Raw genomic sequence first — 14,427 nt, forward strand, 5'->3', positions numbered from 1 at the left:
GGTGGCAAAACTGTGCTAATTCACTACCTAATTTATTTAGCCTGTCTCATAAATTATCCATTTCATACATTTAAAAATGCAGAGAAAAGGAAGCATTTTACTTACAATGTTAACACATCTTTTTTCTTAAATGAACTTGATCACTGGGTGAAGCATGGTCTTTGGCAAGCTGCTTTGGCTCATCTTGCAGTGTTCACACAACACTTAAGTAATGTAGCTGTTGAAGTCGTGGGTTTGATTCCGTAATGTATTTCACTTTCATTTCATGTGTTCAGAGGAGTTAACTTTTTTAATTAGAAACAAAATTAGGTTCATCTCTGAGTGGAATGGCCAGTGAAAACAGCACTAGTGTGTTTTTTATAGAAGATTCACATTATTTGTAGTTAATTAGAAGGGTGCTTCTGGCAAGTCTGTAAATGTGTAGGAGGACAAGATTACCCTGATGTTTCAAAGAGAAAATATTTCTTATTAAAGACTGAGATTTGTATTGTGGTTATGAAAAGGGGAGTTTCTGTGGGAGTATAGCTTTTTCTGATGTGGTGATTAATTTGGATTTTATTTTTGTCATAGCATTTGTTGTGAGACAAATAATAGGCAGTTAATAGGAAAGCATTATCTGTAGCACTGGTAGGATGAATAATCTTTGAGGAGGGTTAAATATATTTTTATTGCAACAAAAAAAGTAACACATTTAGTTGGAATCTTACTTGAAGTACAAAAGTGTTACAAATAAATTGTGTGCATGGGGAATGTTCTCCTTCCCCTGTCCCCCCCTGCCAACCAACAAGTGTTCAGGTGTCCCAATCCCGGTAATACTTCTGTTAACAGTCAGTTTTTGTGCATGTTTCCAAAACACAGCCTCTGCTTTGTGGCCACAATCTCTATCCTAAGCTGAAGTGATTGAGGTTTGCTCCTAACCTTTCTGATAAACCTATCGATAGATGTGGGCTGCCACAGCCCAGGCCACTGTACACTGCAGCTGCTGCATGCTCCTTAAAACATGGCACAGCTTCATCTCTGCTTGCATTTAAGATGCTTTGGGTTAAGTCAAACCTAAGTGTACACAACTAACAATTTTTTTCTTACGAGGGTGTATTACAGATAAACATCTTCTGTAATTTCTTCAGGATAAAATGAAATCTTAAGATATAATTGCTCTGAAGTTTATTAATTATTAATTCTGAGCTTGGGAGTATATAAGTAGCACGTGATGATTAGAGTTCATTGCTTCAAGTGCCTCTTCGGTACATAATTTATTTCTAATCCTGTATGCAAGAAACTCTTTAATGTTTTCTGAGCTCTGACTGCTAAGATGGGTATGTCAGCCTTGAAGAAGCAATGCTGTCTGGTGTGGAGAAGAGCCAGTGTGAGATTTTTATCAGCAAAACAACTGTGACTCTGTATGCCAGGTAGCCATGGCCCAGTGTAAGGATTGGTGTGCGGAGTTTTTGGCTCCTTCAGCCTAACGTTGGTGGCACAATTCAGAGCTGTTCATATTTGTAGAAGATGGGAGCTACTGTTGTTTGGGCTTGTACTACAGTATTTCTAGAGAATATTGCAAAGCCTTTTCTTTGAAAAGAATAAAAATTTCAGAACTGTCATAATATATCAAAAATAGTGTCAAGAGTAATGGAGACTTCATTATATTGGAACTTATAAAAGTTAAAATTTTGCCAGCCTGACATATAGCATTAATACTTGATATTGATCCCACTTGAAACAACTTATTTTTTTCAGATTTCTACTTCTTTTTTTTTTTAAGTTGTATTCAGTGTCATCTTCAGTTATGAGGTTTGTGTTCCCAGAAAAGGTGGACTTCATTGCATCCTGGTGCTGTAAAATGAAGCTGTGTTCTGGGCAGAAATTTTTTTATTTGTCATTGCTGAAATTATAGATTGACTTTGATTCTGGTTTTCTGACTGTTCCATTTCACTGCATATTCTTTCTTTCTTTTTTTCCAAAGCTATTCAGTGTCAAGGATAAAATCTGAAGTTAAGTGTTTAGTCACTGGGTATCCATTCAGAATTTGTTTGATGTGAATTGGCCTGCTCTATTAGCTGGCAAAAATTAGTATGGCATGTGGTCTCTTAAAAGAGAGTGTGCTAAGTAAACGGTGAGAGACTTTCTACCCATGTGTGAGTTTTTTGATTAAAAAGGTTTTGCTTTGTCTTAATCCATTTTTAAACGTACATTATCTACTGTATTCTGAAGAATTTGGCAAACAAAGCCTGTGGGGAATTGTCCTTTACTTAGAATGACAGCTGATGTTAGCGACAAAAATGGTAACTTTCAAAATCCTTTTTCTTCATTCTGCTGGTTTTGCTGTAGGAGGCAAGGAGAGATTAATGGATGAATCATAAAAAATGCTGTAAAAAAGTATATCTGCAAAACATTATTGAAGTTGTCAAAGAAGGATTTATCAGAAACTGATTTGTATTGTGGCTTCTGTAAGTCTTTTAAACTTACATTTTGTTTGTGTGAAAACCTTCAAATTATGGAGTATTTAGCTCTGAGGAGGCTATCTCCCTGAGTTCTTCATCCTTAAATTGAAGTGACTGACTACGGTCTCATTAGAATTTTGCAGCAGAGCAAAAAAGTGAATTCTTTCTGAAAAATGTAAGTGGGTGGGTGGGTTGTTGTCTTGAAAACCAAAGCAAAACACTCTTAAGGCCTTCCTTGCTTGCCATGGAAAACTAAAAAAAACCCAAACCAACAAACTCCCCCCCCCCCCCCCCCCCCTAAAAACAAACAACAACAAAACAAAACTGTGCATGCAACTGTCTTTCTTTTACCAGTTATATTTAAAGAGGTATCTGTTTGAAACATAGGCTTAAGTTGTGTAGTATGTGGTAGCTAATTAGTGGTATATAATGGTAGCTATGAGTGGTAGCTAATATTGGTGTATGGTTTTTACATATTTTAGTTTTGTCTTTGGGCAGATGTTTTTAAGTATAGTGACTTTTACTGTTTTCTCCTAAATAGTAAATTGAACTCTTGTATTGCAGAAAGGAATGATAAAATGTGTTTTTACATGAAATATAGCATATTGATGGTAAAAAAAAAAAAACACAACAAAAACAAAAAAACAAACAAACACAAAACAAAACATGAAAAAGGCAGGCATTTTTGGAGGCTGCTAGAGATCCTGAATATTTTGTATTTTGAACTGATGTAGAACTCAAGTTGGTAGTAAATTTTAAATAATAGCTTTATTGAAATGTCTTTCACAATCACACTGTATTAGTACTATATAATGGAGCTTGAGGTTGGCCCAATAGACAAATGCATTGCATCTTCAAGTTTTGGAATAGCATGTCATGGGTGAAAAATGAAATAAAATGCTTGAGGTGCCATTTACATATTAAGCCAATGGCCTGAAGGGGTTTCACGCCTTTCTGAGTGTCTCAGTCATTTTCATGTTAGGCTCTTTGTAATTTTGCTAAAATATACTTTGTTAAACAGGAGATATCCAGAAAGTCTTGCATTAATTTGCCTTTGTTTTTGCTCTTCAGACAGTGCCCTGTTATAAACTAAAATCACACATTCCTGAGTGTAAACTGATCATGTTCCCAATGGAAATTTCAGGAATACTTGTGGCTATTTTCAAAATGTGGAAATCTATTTATATTTTTTCCACTTGTTTTTCTTCCTAGGTTTTGGCACTGATTGCATTCATCTGCATAGAGACCATCATGGAATGCTCCCCTTGCGAAGGCCTTTATTTCTTCGAGTTTGTGAGCTGCAGTGCATTGGTGGTTACTGGAGTTCTGTTGCTTATGTTCAGTCTAAATCTTCACACAAGAATACCGCAGATCAACTGGAATCTTACTGTAAGTTCATACAAATCCTAATTCTGTTTAAAATAGCAGCAAATCTGCTCTAAAGTTTTATCTTTGAACTCTACTTTCTACTTTCTGTTTAAGATTGTGTATGAGTGTTTTCTGTGCTGAGTATACATTATACTTGTATTTACTTTGAATACTAACAGCAGAATGAGCTTTGAAATGTAGCAAGATTAAACTACATTAAATAGAACTAAAATTGTCTTCTGGTAGATTCCCTTTGGAAGGAAAAAATTCCTCCTAATGCCAGCAATTACTGTTTGTGGATGAAGTGGATAAAAAAGCAGCCTGTAGTTATTTAACTTTGACAGATGCTGTATTTACAGTAGCTCGTTCTCTCTTAAGCTGTTTTTTATATTAGGACAGCCGTGCTACATGTATTTTCTTACACAGATTAATACAGTCATCATGTAGTAATGTAAAAAGTTATGTGCTTTCTGTGAAATCAGGTGTTCTGAATTGCTTACACACATAACTATTAAACATTGACTGGCAATGCTTAATGTGTTCTCAAATATGAGGAGTTTTAGGAAGAGAACTGCTGGCCGTGCACATTCCTTTTGTACAAGTCTCCATTTCCATGCTGTATTATGAGTTAAACTTTCAGATTGGGTTGCATAAACACGGGTCACAAAATCAACATATTAGTCACTCCAGCAAAAGAGCTGTCAGCTTCAAGGACAGGATTTATATCAGCTTCTTTGGACAGTACAGATACATATGTGCCTATGTTCTGTTTTATTTTATGACAGTAAGTTTGTAAGTACTGTTGGAGACCAGTCCCAGAGGTTTCTGTGTGATGTTTTTTGTTTGTTTTTAATGTAGTTTATTAATGTTGCAATTTGCATGTTTGCAGTAACTGTTTATAAGCCTGAATGACTTCTCTAAAATGAGACTGGAATGTGGCATTAGAGGATTCTTTGTACCCTGGGGATGCACAGTCTATTGAGGAACTCGTCCTAAGAGTACTTGGTAGATCAGAGGGACTGAGAACTGTGACTGGTAGCTGTAGGTGGGGGAGATCCAGGTGGCTTGCAAAACAAAACCAGTGGAACCACTGGAATGTTAATGGATTGTCCTTGCCTTTGCTCCTTGTGTCCATTCTGCCAGTATTGTCACCATTGATCTTCATGGGAAGCTGAAAAGCAGCAGCTGCAGAGAGAAGGTAGTCTCTGTTTCTGTTGCCAGCTTGGTTGTTTAATGAGCATCACAACAGCCCGACAGCTGATACCAGCAATCAAAGCCTATCTTTTCATACTGCACAGTTCTGTGCATGCGAGTAGGATGTACAAGAGCATGGTAACAAGTGTGTAAGTGCATCGGTGTCACACAAAATACATGATGGTTTTGCTGGTGTGATGCAAGTGGTTTCACAGGGAATACTAGATCCAGCTTATGTTCAAAGTAAGCTTGGCCAAGACTTTTTATCAAGACAGCACAGAGTGGTATGTCCCCACGACTGAGCTGAAGTTGTCTGTGGAAGAGGCAGTTAAATGACTTCCATACTCCTATGTCTATATGTCTCTGCCTCTTGTTCTGTTGTTGAGGCCTGTGGCACGCTTTTACTGCCTACCAGAGTGCTTTCACAATGTGTTGAACATACGTAAGTACAGAAGCCTAAACGCAGCTCTCTGCCTTTCCTGTCAAAGCAGTAGATACCAGTGCCTATCTGGTAGGTCCTCTCAGCCACTCTGACTCCTTACAGTACTTGAGGGACAAGAATTGCTGCTTTGACTGAGTGCAGTGTTACTTGTCTCTGCATGGCACTCTGTTAGAGATCTTCAGAGAAAAGAGAGCTTAAAAATCCAACCAATTGTGGATGGGGAGGTTTTGGTTTTGTTTGTTTGTTGTTTTAGAAGTTAAGCATTTTGATTTTTAGGGCAATGGTCACACTCTGAACCTGAACCCCCTACCTAAACAGCATGGAGCAAGGTGACATAGTCGGAGCTCAGCCTGAAGGGTAAATGGAATATGCTGCAAATGCTTTTGCTTTAGTTCATATTGCCAAACTCAAGAGAGGTAGAAGTAAATTGCCATGATCTCACAAGTCTCATTCTTTTAGTTATGTACTGAAGATGAAATGCTTCTCCCATTGGTATACCAAAGATCTCTAACAGAAGTGAGAAAAGAACTGGAAGCTTCTGACTTCCATTAAATGATGAGACCATCCTTCCTCGAGGCGCTTGGGAGTATCTGCATTATTCAGATAGCTGTGGTCTGATGTTGCATGGACAGAGTGGGAGATCAAAGACTGCCGATAAAACACGTATGGGAGATTACTCTGGCAAAGTTAGTAGGAAATTTAAGAATGTAGAGTTGTGGTGGGATTTTTTTTGGCTTTTTTTAGCATTTTATTCTTTACAGTTTAGATATATTCATACATTATCTGCCTCTTTCAGTATTTAGTACTTTCCTGTGTTTTGATGGTTATTTTGATAATTTTGCAGTCTCTGTATATGACACAGTTATCAGAGGGGTTGCTTTCTGAGTAACAGACTTTCACACTCCTGAATGCTTTAGGAGGAAGTCACTTAAAAAAAAAAAGTATGACTTTATAATGGGAATTTCCCTTGTGAAAAGTCTCAAGCTTTGCTTTTAGAAGCTGGGTGAGAAGAGGCTGTTACTGTGCTTGAAAGATTTTCATAGTCTTAAATTTAGGAAGAAGTTTTTCTTTAAACATGGTACTCACACAAACTAGGAAAACCATTTACTTTCAAATGATCCTACATATTAGAAAATACCAGGCCATCAGCCGCTATTGTCCAACACAGAATTGTCTCCTTTAGTACTTTATTAAAATTAGTTTTCTTTCTAATGCATTGTGGCTGTTGTCTGATGTCCACTATCTCTGGTTGGAATGAAAACGTGGATCAGTATATACTAGCAAATAACACAACTGCAAATTTACTAAATATTTTTTAATATGTATTTTTAGTCATTTGCAGAAAAGAGCTTTGTTTTGACCCTATTTAGAAACTTGCCAACCACTTTCTTATTTTCCTGAGAGGAGATGGTGAGGCCAGAAAAGAACCTTGCTTGGGTGTGTTGAAGAGAGGCAGGTCTGCTAACGGTAGATGAAAGAACAGTCCCGTGTCTGGGTTGTGCAGCACTATTGATATTATGCAAAAACGCAAAAGCTGAGGAACCTGTCAATGGAAATTTCCATTGCCTTTATGCTTCACAGCTCAAAGGGAACCTATTCTGCAAGGAGACTTGCAAGGGGCATAGGGGAATGGAGAGCACCCCACATCCTGCTTAACTGATGAGCTGCTGATTTGAAATGTTTATTCTCAGAGTTAACTAATAACTGAATGTTTGCTATAATTTTGTGTTTGGCTAAATTATCCTTTTTTTTTTTTTAAATTCATTATCTGAGTCTCGTGATCTATAGCAAGAGCTTAAGGTCTTGCAGCCAAACCGTGTGGATGACATGGCCCTCTAGAAGTAGGGACCGGGTAGGGCAGTTAAGGTGTAGCTTCCGTGTTCTGGTGAATTTGCCTGTCGTTTGCCAGGCTTTCTGACACTGTCACTGCAGGGTGGATCCACCCTAATGCTGCAGTACCTGTTTTTCAGGGCTGAGAACTGAGATGACTTGGGAAGGGGGAGAAGTGGTGGCAAACAGCTGAGAATATTGGAATTTGGCAGTGTCTCTTGGATGAGAATTTGTATAATGAAATCCGAATCATTACAGACGTAAATAATTGCATAATCAGCCAGTAGAATGGACTATTTATGTTTGTGTAGGAAAAAAAACCCAATAAATCTTCCAATAGACTTTTACCACTGACTTTTAATTTTTTTTTAAACATCCACTGGAGCTCTGGTAGTGTGTTTTGTGTGTGCTTAGTTCTGAATACAGAGTTTTTCAGCCTCGAGCAGATGAGGCACAGAACTGAGCACAGCACAAACTAATTAGAGTTCTGCTGGGCTCGTTAGCCTGAACTGGGTCCCAGGGAAGTGCTGCTAAAGGGAGGGAACTTGAGGAGTCAGGTGTGTCTCTTTGAAGACGCAGATCAGTGGTTGTATTTTGTGCTGCCTGAACACTTATTTCATCATCTTTGCGGGGTTGGGTTTGTTTTTTTTTTTTTCAGTTGTTGCAGAGATGAAACCTTGTGTGCAAGTAACTGACACTTAAGTAGTTGGGAGGAAATTTGATGTGGTGCCAGAATGACAAACTGTCTTAGGCCAACCTTGGCTCTGATGGGTGTAATTACAAAGCTGTAGTTCAAAGGCCTTCACAGGGCAATCTTGATTTCTTTTTTTAAAATTTATTTATTTTTTCCCTTTCTGTTTTGAAAAAACATCTTGGGTTTTTTTGGCTTGCTTAGCTGTTGAATGAGAAATCAAGTAAGTCATCCTTCACTTTTATGTTTACTGCTGTCAAAATAGCAATACCTATTAAGGATGAAAATGAATTTTTCATAAAACTGTCAGAATTAATTTTCTCTGGGTTAGTGTTCTTTGTGGATGGTTCTCATTTGGTGCAGCATAGTGTAAACAATGCTGCATTATTCTTGCAAGAAATATAAGCACAACTTTGAAATACAAGAAATATTACATGGTTTTGTAGTTGTTTCTAGTAGGATCTGTTGTTTTGTGATGGTAACTGCTGGTCCTGTTTGTGTGCATGAGGCAGGCAAATGTGCAGGGAAAGCAGTGAGGAGCAGCTAAGAGAGAACTGAGAGGGAAATGGGCAGGTGATCTTCAAGAAACCAAAATGAAATGGGGATTGTAGAAGCATTCCTTCAGGAATGTGTTTTGTCATTTACAGCAGAGTTACTATATCTAACAGAGCTTGTAGTCCAACTCAAGAATAGTTAGAAATGAGAATAAAATCATATGAATCTTGATATCGAAGCCACTTCTTCCATTTCTTCAAAAATCATAGCTTGTCCCTGACCTTTCACAGGGCTGACTAAAGTTTTTGAAAGTCACTTCTGTTAATTCAGGGTTTTTTTTTTTTTACATATTTTGCTTGAGATACTGGAATTAGAACTGATTTCCAGCAAGTGCCAGATGCCTGTGTCAGGATTGAAGCACCTGAACCAGGAGCAGCTGGAGGTTATTGCTAGAGCCCCTTGGGGGCTGCTGCAGGTGAGGTGGGACCCAGGGGATGTCAGCCCTGTGTGTGGTGCAAAATGCTTGTTACAATCTTTAACAATATGATTATAGAGTAAAATTATGGGAGCTTGACTAGAGGTGCTTGGTTTACAGGACTGACTGGTGTGTTTGTAAACTTCAATTTGATAGCTTCATATAGAAGGGGAAAAGTGCCCAAACCTTGCCAGTAAAGTACTGGTTGGAGGAAAAATTAGGGGCATTGTACAAAAAATTAAAAAAAATATAAAAAAATCAATAACCACGCTTCTCCCTCCCCTCCTCTGCCAACTGAAAAGCAAACTACCAAAACCCAAACAGAGCTTAAAGGAAATATTACTTTGAGTGCTCTATTTTGTGGAAAATAACCTGGAGAGCAGCAGGCTGTGACTTCTGTCGCCTTGTGTCACAAGCTGTTGAAATGTGCACGCTTCTTTTCCAGATTACATTAATTTACCTATGTTAAACTCTATCTACATGCAAACGCTTGGATCTCAGAAAGCAAATGACAAAAACAACCACCAGTTTAAATGTCATATTTTTATTTATATAAGTTACTTAAAACCAAAAGACTGTAGGATGCTGTCCACTTGCCTTTTCTAGAGTTTCCCACCTTTACAGCAGAATCAGCAGAACAAAAGCCTCACCCCATCTATTTTAGTGTAAAATGCTGTTTTGTCATAAACCCATCTTCATCCCCAAGTTAAGATGCCTCCTCTGCCTTATGCTCCTTCTGAGTGGGACAGATAGCTGGTGATGGCAGTAACAAACTGTGTCCTTGGATAGTCTCCTTTGGACTAATAGGACTGTTGATGACTGAACAGAATGACTTTTGAATAACTAGCAAGTGACCAGAAGTGAGTCTTTAATTTTTAAATCATTTTGTAAGGGAGAAAGGGAGCAGCAGCAGCCTAGAGTAGATTTGACTCAGCTCATAGATTTTGTTCTCTGTTATGGATGGCAGCTTTCTACAGTATTTTATGGCACAGCATACTGTCTCATGAGGTTGCTCTAATTTCAGCAGAAATTCTTCTATCTGTGTGATGTGGTTTTTACTTTGTCTATAAATATAATAGCAAGAACTTCAGCTACAACATGGCCAGATTTGAAACGGCTCATCTTTTTTCAATTAGTTTATTCTTTTTATTGTCACGATTATTCATTTTCTCTTACGTGGAAAAAAGCTACATTATTTTAGGGTGTGTCCTTTACTGCTTGAATTCTTGCTGTAGTTCATTCTCTTTTGTTTCTACTCTAACTTCTTCCAAAACTCTAGAGCAGAAAGATAAAAAAAACCCAAATCTAAATTTTGGATTAAAAACTTCCACCAATATTTGTGTCTGATGTTACCGTTGTATGACAATGTTATTGATAAGTGTCATTGCCCCTTAAGCTCCAAACAATCTGATCTGTGGCTATGAAAGATTGTGTTATTTTTAGCTTTTTAAGAAACTAGCCTTACTGTATCTATGTGAATCAATTATTAATTGCATTAAAAGGTTTTTATCTAATCAGGGAAAATAGAATTGCAGAAATGACTAAATTGGAGCCTCAAGATAGAATCAAGTCTTTAGATTTGAATTATTTGATTTTTTGCAAGGAGAAATTTGATATTCTTCGTAAAGAGTACAATAAAATAAAATGCCAGTGATGACAAAGTTTCTAACTCGCTTATTTCTTTGGTTTCCTGGAAAAATCATGACAATGGCACCAGCAGTCTAACTTCAGCAGTATTTCATATTCTGCAGTATCTCAGACTTCTTACAAGAAGCCGCCAAGTAAATTTGTAGCATGGAGATAGATGGTAATGTCTGTCATGTTGTGGGTAGATCTAGCTATCTTGCTTATGCTGTTCTCCTTTGGCAAGATGATCAAGCTGACAGATTCAAACAGGATCAAACATCAGCAGGATTAATTAATAAGCCCATCTGACCCCATAAATCATGGAGTAGCATATGTCATCTACTTAGTCTATGGTATTAAGGAAGTACAAAATGTGTCTGAAAAAACATAATCTGGATTGTAAGAAATGAAAAGGTGGAATAATAAGCACATTTTTGGTTGTTTGTTCTGATGGTTAGCTCCCTTTAAATAAGCTTACTTTATTTTGAATATGACTTTTGTCTTAACTTTGCAGCTACTGATTTTGTTATACTGTTAATTTTGTTGTGCTTTTCTATGCTAAACTTTTAAAACAGCTAGTATTTTTTGATTATTTGAGCACTGGAGTCTTCATGTACACAGCTCAATCATTTTAATATTCAAAGTAGTTTAGGTTCTTTGATTCATACTGTGAGAAATTTTCTCCTCCTTTCAAATAACTTCTGTGGCTCTTCTCTGTACCCTGTCCAATTTTTCAACATACTTTTAAAAATGTGGATACCGGAACAGGATGCAGCATTCCAGTGTCCCTTGCAAAGGTAAGATTACCGCCTTACACCTATCGTGTCCACATGTCCAGGGAAATGTATAAGTGCTTTTTCTCTTTTTTTTTTTTTTTGTCATGGCATCACATGTTGAGATGCTTACCTACTGTAGTTACTAAGTTCTTCTGAGTTATTTCTTCTAGGATTTTGTCTTCATTCTGCAGGTCATTCCTGTAGGTGGCAAATGAACTCTGGTAGTAAAATACGTAACCCTACCTTGGGTTGAACTAAAGTTTTGGGTTTTTTTTTTTTCAGTTATTCAAGAGCATAGCTGCCCCTCTCCTCAGTATTTAGTTTCAGCATTCTTCATGACATACGTATGTTTACTCTAGAGACTTGATGAAAATGTTGAATACTGTTGAGTCTGGTCTCTGTTGTCATATATAGTGAGATTTTTCCCTCTAGTGAAAAAGGATTTGTGCAGATGAGAACCACAGCTCTTGTTGGCAACCCTGGAAGAAAGGTTTGAGCTGCTAAATTTGGAGTTGGAGAGGAGGGTACTTGGATAAATAATGAAATGCCATTTATTTTCTAATATCTCTATTTCTTAATTCATCCCTGCAAGGCAAGAAATTATATAATTAAAATTGCAATAGCTTATTTTAATAAAAATCTAGTGTTTCTTGCCATAAGTGCTGGATAACATTTATCTCAGTGAGCTTGAACGGAAATGTGAAGTATCTCTCTAGTTATACACTGGCAGGTGAAAAGATGGTAGGAGTTTCTGAGACTGCAATTTGCTTTTGTTTCCTTACTATTTGGTAAGATAGTTTGGATCTTACCGGGCTCATGAAATCTGAACGCGTGGGTGGAAATAGCGATGAGCAATGGAAGCCTCTTGGATTTCTCAGGAAAGTCCCGCTTTAGATGAGGGTCAGGCCACAGCAATACATCACACAGTTTATCCCCAGGTACCTTCACTTTGATAACCAGCTGTTGCTCAGTCAGTACCCTCAAAATAGTTTTCCCTGTGAATAACACAGTGCCAGAAACTTTCAGTTTTTACAACTACTTTCTAAAGCATTCCCAAATCATGCCTAGAAAAACGTGTTTTGGGAGTGACTGGATGACAGTGGTCTTTTTTAAAGTCTTTTTGCTATGTAGCTGGAATATAGTTATGGGATTCATACCCAGGGAATAAGTTTAGATTTTATCTTCAGTTTTCTAAGCCTGACTTCTTACTACACTTTACAAGATGTACTTTGGGGGCGGAAAAAACAATAAAAAAATAAAATGATGCTTGTTGTAAGTGGAGGAGCAGGAAGAGGAAGCGAGCCTGACTTGCATGTGAAAGAAGAGAGTCGAGTAGAACAAATCTGTCCTTGAATTCTAATTAAAGAGTGGTGATGGGATTTTTTTAATGGTGGGAGTTGGCATGTTCAGTGTGTTATTTTTTTTTTTCTTTAACTCAGAACTGTAAGTTGCACAGCAAAGTTGTATACAGGTTTTCTTTCCAACCCTTTTGACTCTGGTAGTTTTCATCTTTCCCTGATTTCCTGTTCCTTCAGGATGTTTGTGCTGAACTGCCGTTCCCCGATTCCTCCTCAGCCCTCCTTACTCCCTGACTTCACCAATTCGTTCAGTCATCGTGACAGTCTGTTATTTCCTGCATCTCTGTAGTGTATGTACAGGTCAGTGTACATACATGTAGAATGTTTTAAAAAAATTGTAAAAGGTGCCCCAAGTAACATACTGAACAGCTAGCCCCTAATGAATCTATCACTTTTTCTTCTTTTATTTTAAACTCCCAACTCTTGAATTTTTTTTGAGCTTCGAGTCTGATCAGGTAGTCTTGTATTGATGTAATTATTCTTGTGCTAATAGCTGCCATTCAGAATTCTTCCTGATGTTCCCATGGTACATTAATGACCCTGCTGCTTGTAAGGCTCGGCAGTGAAATCTTCTCAACACTAAGTGACACACAGTGTATGTGTAACTGAATTGCATGCTGCCTTCACTTTCTGTGCTTGGAGCAAAGCAAGAATTTTCCATGGATGTAGGTGTCCCTGGGGTGTTGCTGTGCGTATGTTTTAAAATGTCTGCTTGAAATACCAATTTTATGCAATAAATACACAAAAATCTCTCATGTATTCTCATGATACAGGCAGCTGTTATAAAATAGCATAGGATGTGCAGTTTTCTACAATGTAGGCCTCAAAGAATTTGGAGAAAAATCCTTGACTGTTACCCAGGCAGTGCATGGAGCACTCTTGTCATGTGAAAGAGAACAAGGGGTTCCTGGAGTGCTAAAGCTGGATATTTGGGTTACTTCAGTGTCAGCTGAGGTAGAGCAGCTTTACTCATTGGTTATGCTGACAGTACTTTCTGAATAAACCCAGTAGAAATTGACGTAGCACATCCAGAATCTGCACTGGTGCTTTATGTGTACATGCCGTCTGACTTCAGTTCACAGACTAACAGGCACACATGCTATGTTTCCTGGGTAATAATCTTTGCCTTCTTTTGGGTAAGTGACAAACTGCATAAAAAGTGGGAAAGTATTGCTCTAGTTCGTGTTCTAACCTTCTTCTATTTCATCACTTCTAATAAAAGCAAGCAAAGAATCATTGTTTAGTAATGCTAATGAATTTATTTTTTTAGGATCTGGTCAACACTGGACTCAGCACTTTCTTCTTTTTCATTGCCTCTGTAGTACTTGCTGCTTTAAACCATAAAACTGGAGCAGAAATTGCTGCTGTGGTAAGAATTTGAACTTCTTTATATGTTCATCTTATCTTCTGTTAAAACTAAGATTAACTCTTCCCTCGTGTTCATTGAATACTCCTGTTGCCTTTGCCATTGCAGTTTACTTGTAGTTTTACAGTTGGCTATATGCTAATTCTGAATTAAAATTATCGACATCCTTTGAGTTCTTTGTCTTAAGGCAAGAACAAACAGAAAAATGGCTTGCAGCCTTGCTGCTTTCTCTAGAGCTAGCTTAGATGATACTGCTCTATATTGCAAGACTACGGAAAAGATAGAGCTGAAAATTCACAAGAAACTAGAGCTGCTTACACATAGTTTACTGAATTCTTCTTGCTCACTACAGATCATTTTTGTTC

At 37.6% G+C, this 14,427-nt stretch overlaps 1 protein-coding gene across 1 annotated transcript in view; it reads left to right on the forward strand.

Moving 5' to 3' along the window:
* CMTM4 (CKLF like MARVEL transmembrane domain containing 4) overlaps positions 1-14,427 on the forward strand; it is a 39,297-nt gene that overhangs the window by 16,174 nt on the left and 8,696 nt on the right. The window contains exons 2-3 of the mRNA XM_054199397.1: positions 3,654-3,830; positions 13,967-14,065. Coding sequence (XP_054055372.1) covers positions 3,654-3,830; positions 13,967-14,065 — 276 coding nt within the window. The remainder of the gene's footprint in view (positions 1-3,653; positions 3,831-13,966; positions 14,066-14,427) is intronic.

This window comes from Rissa tridactyla, chromosome 4 (genome assembly GCF_028500815.1).
Source record: "Rissa tridactyla isolate bRisTri1 chromosome 4, bRisTri1.patW.cur.20221130, whole genome shotgun sequence".
NCBI lineage: Eukaryota > Metazoa > Chordata > Aves > Charadriiformes > Laridae > Rissa > Rissa tridactyla.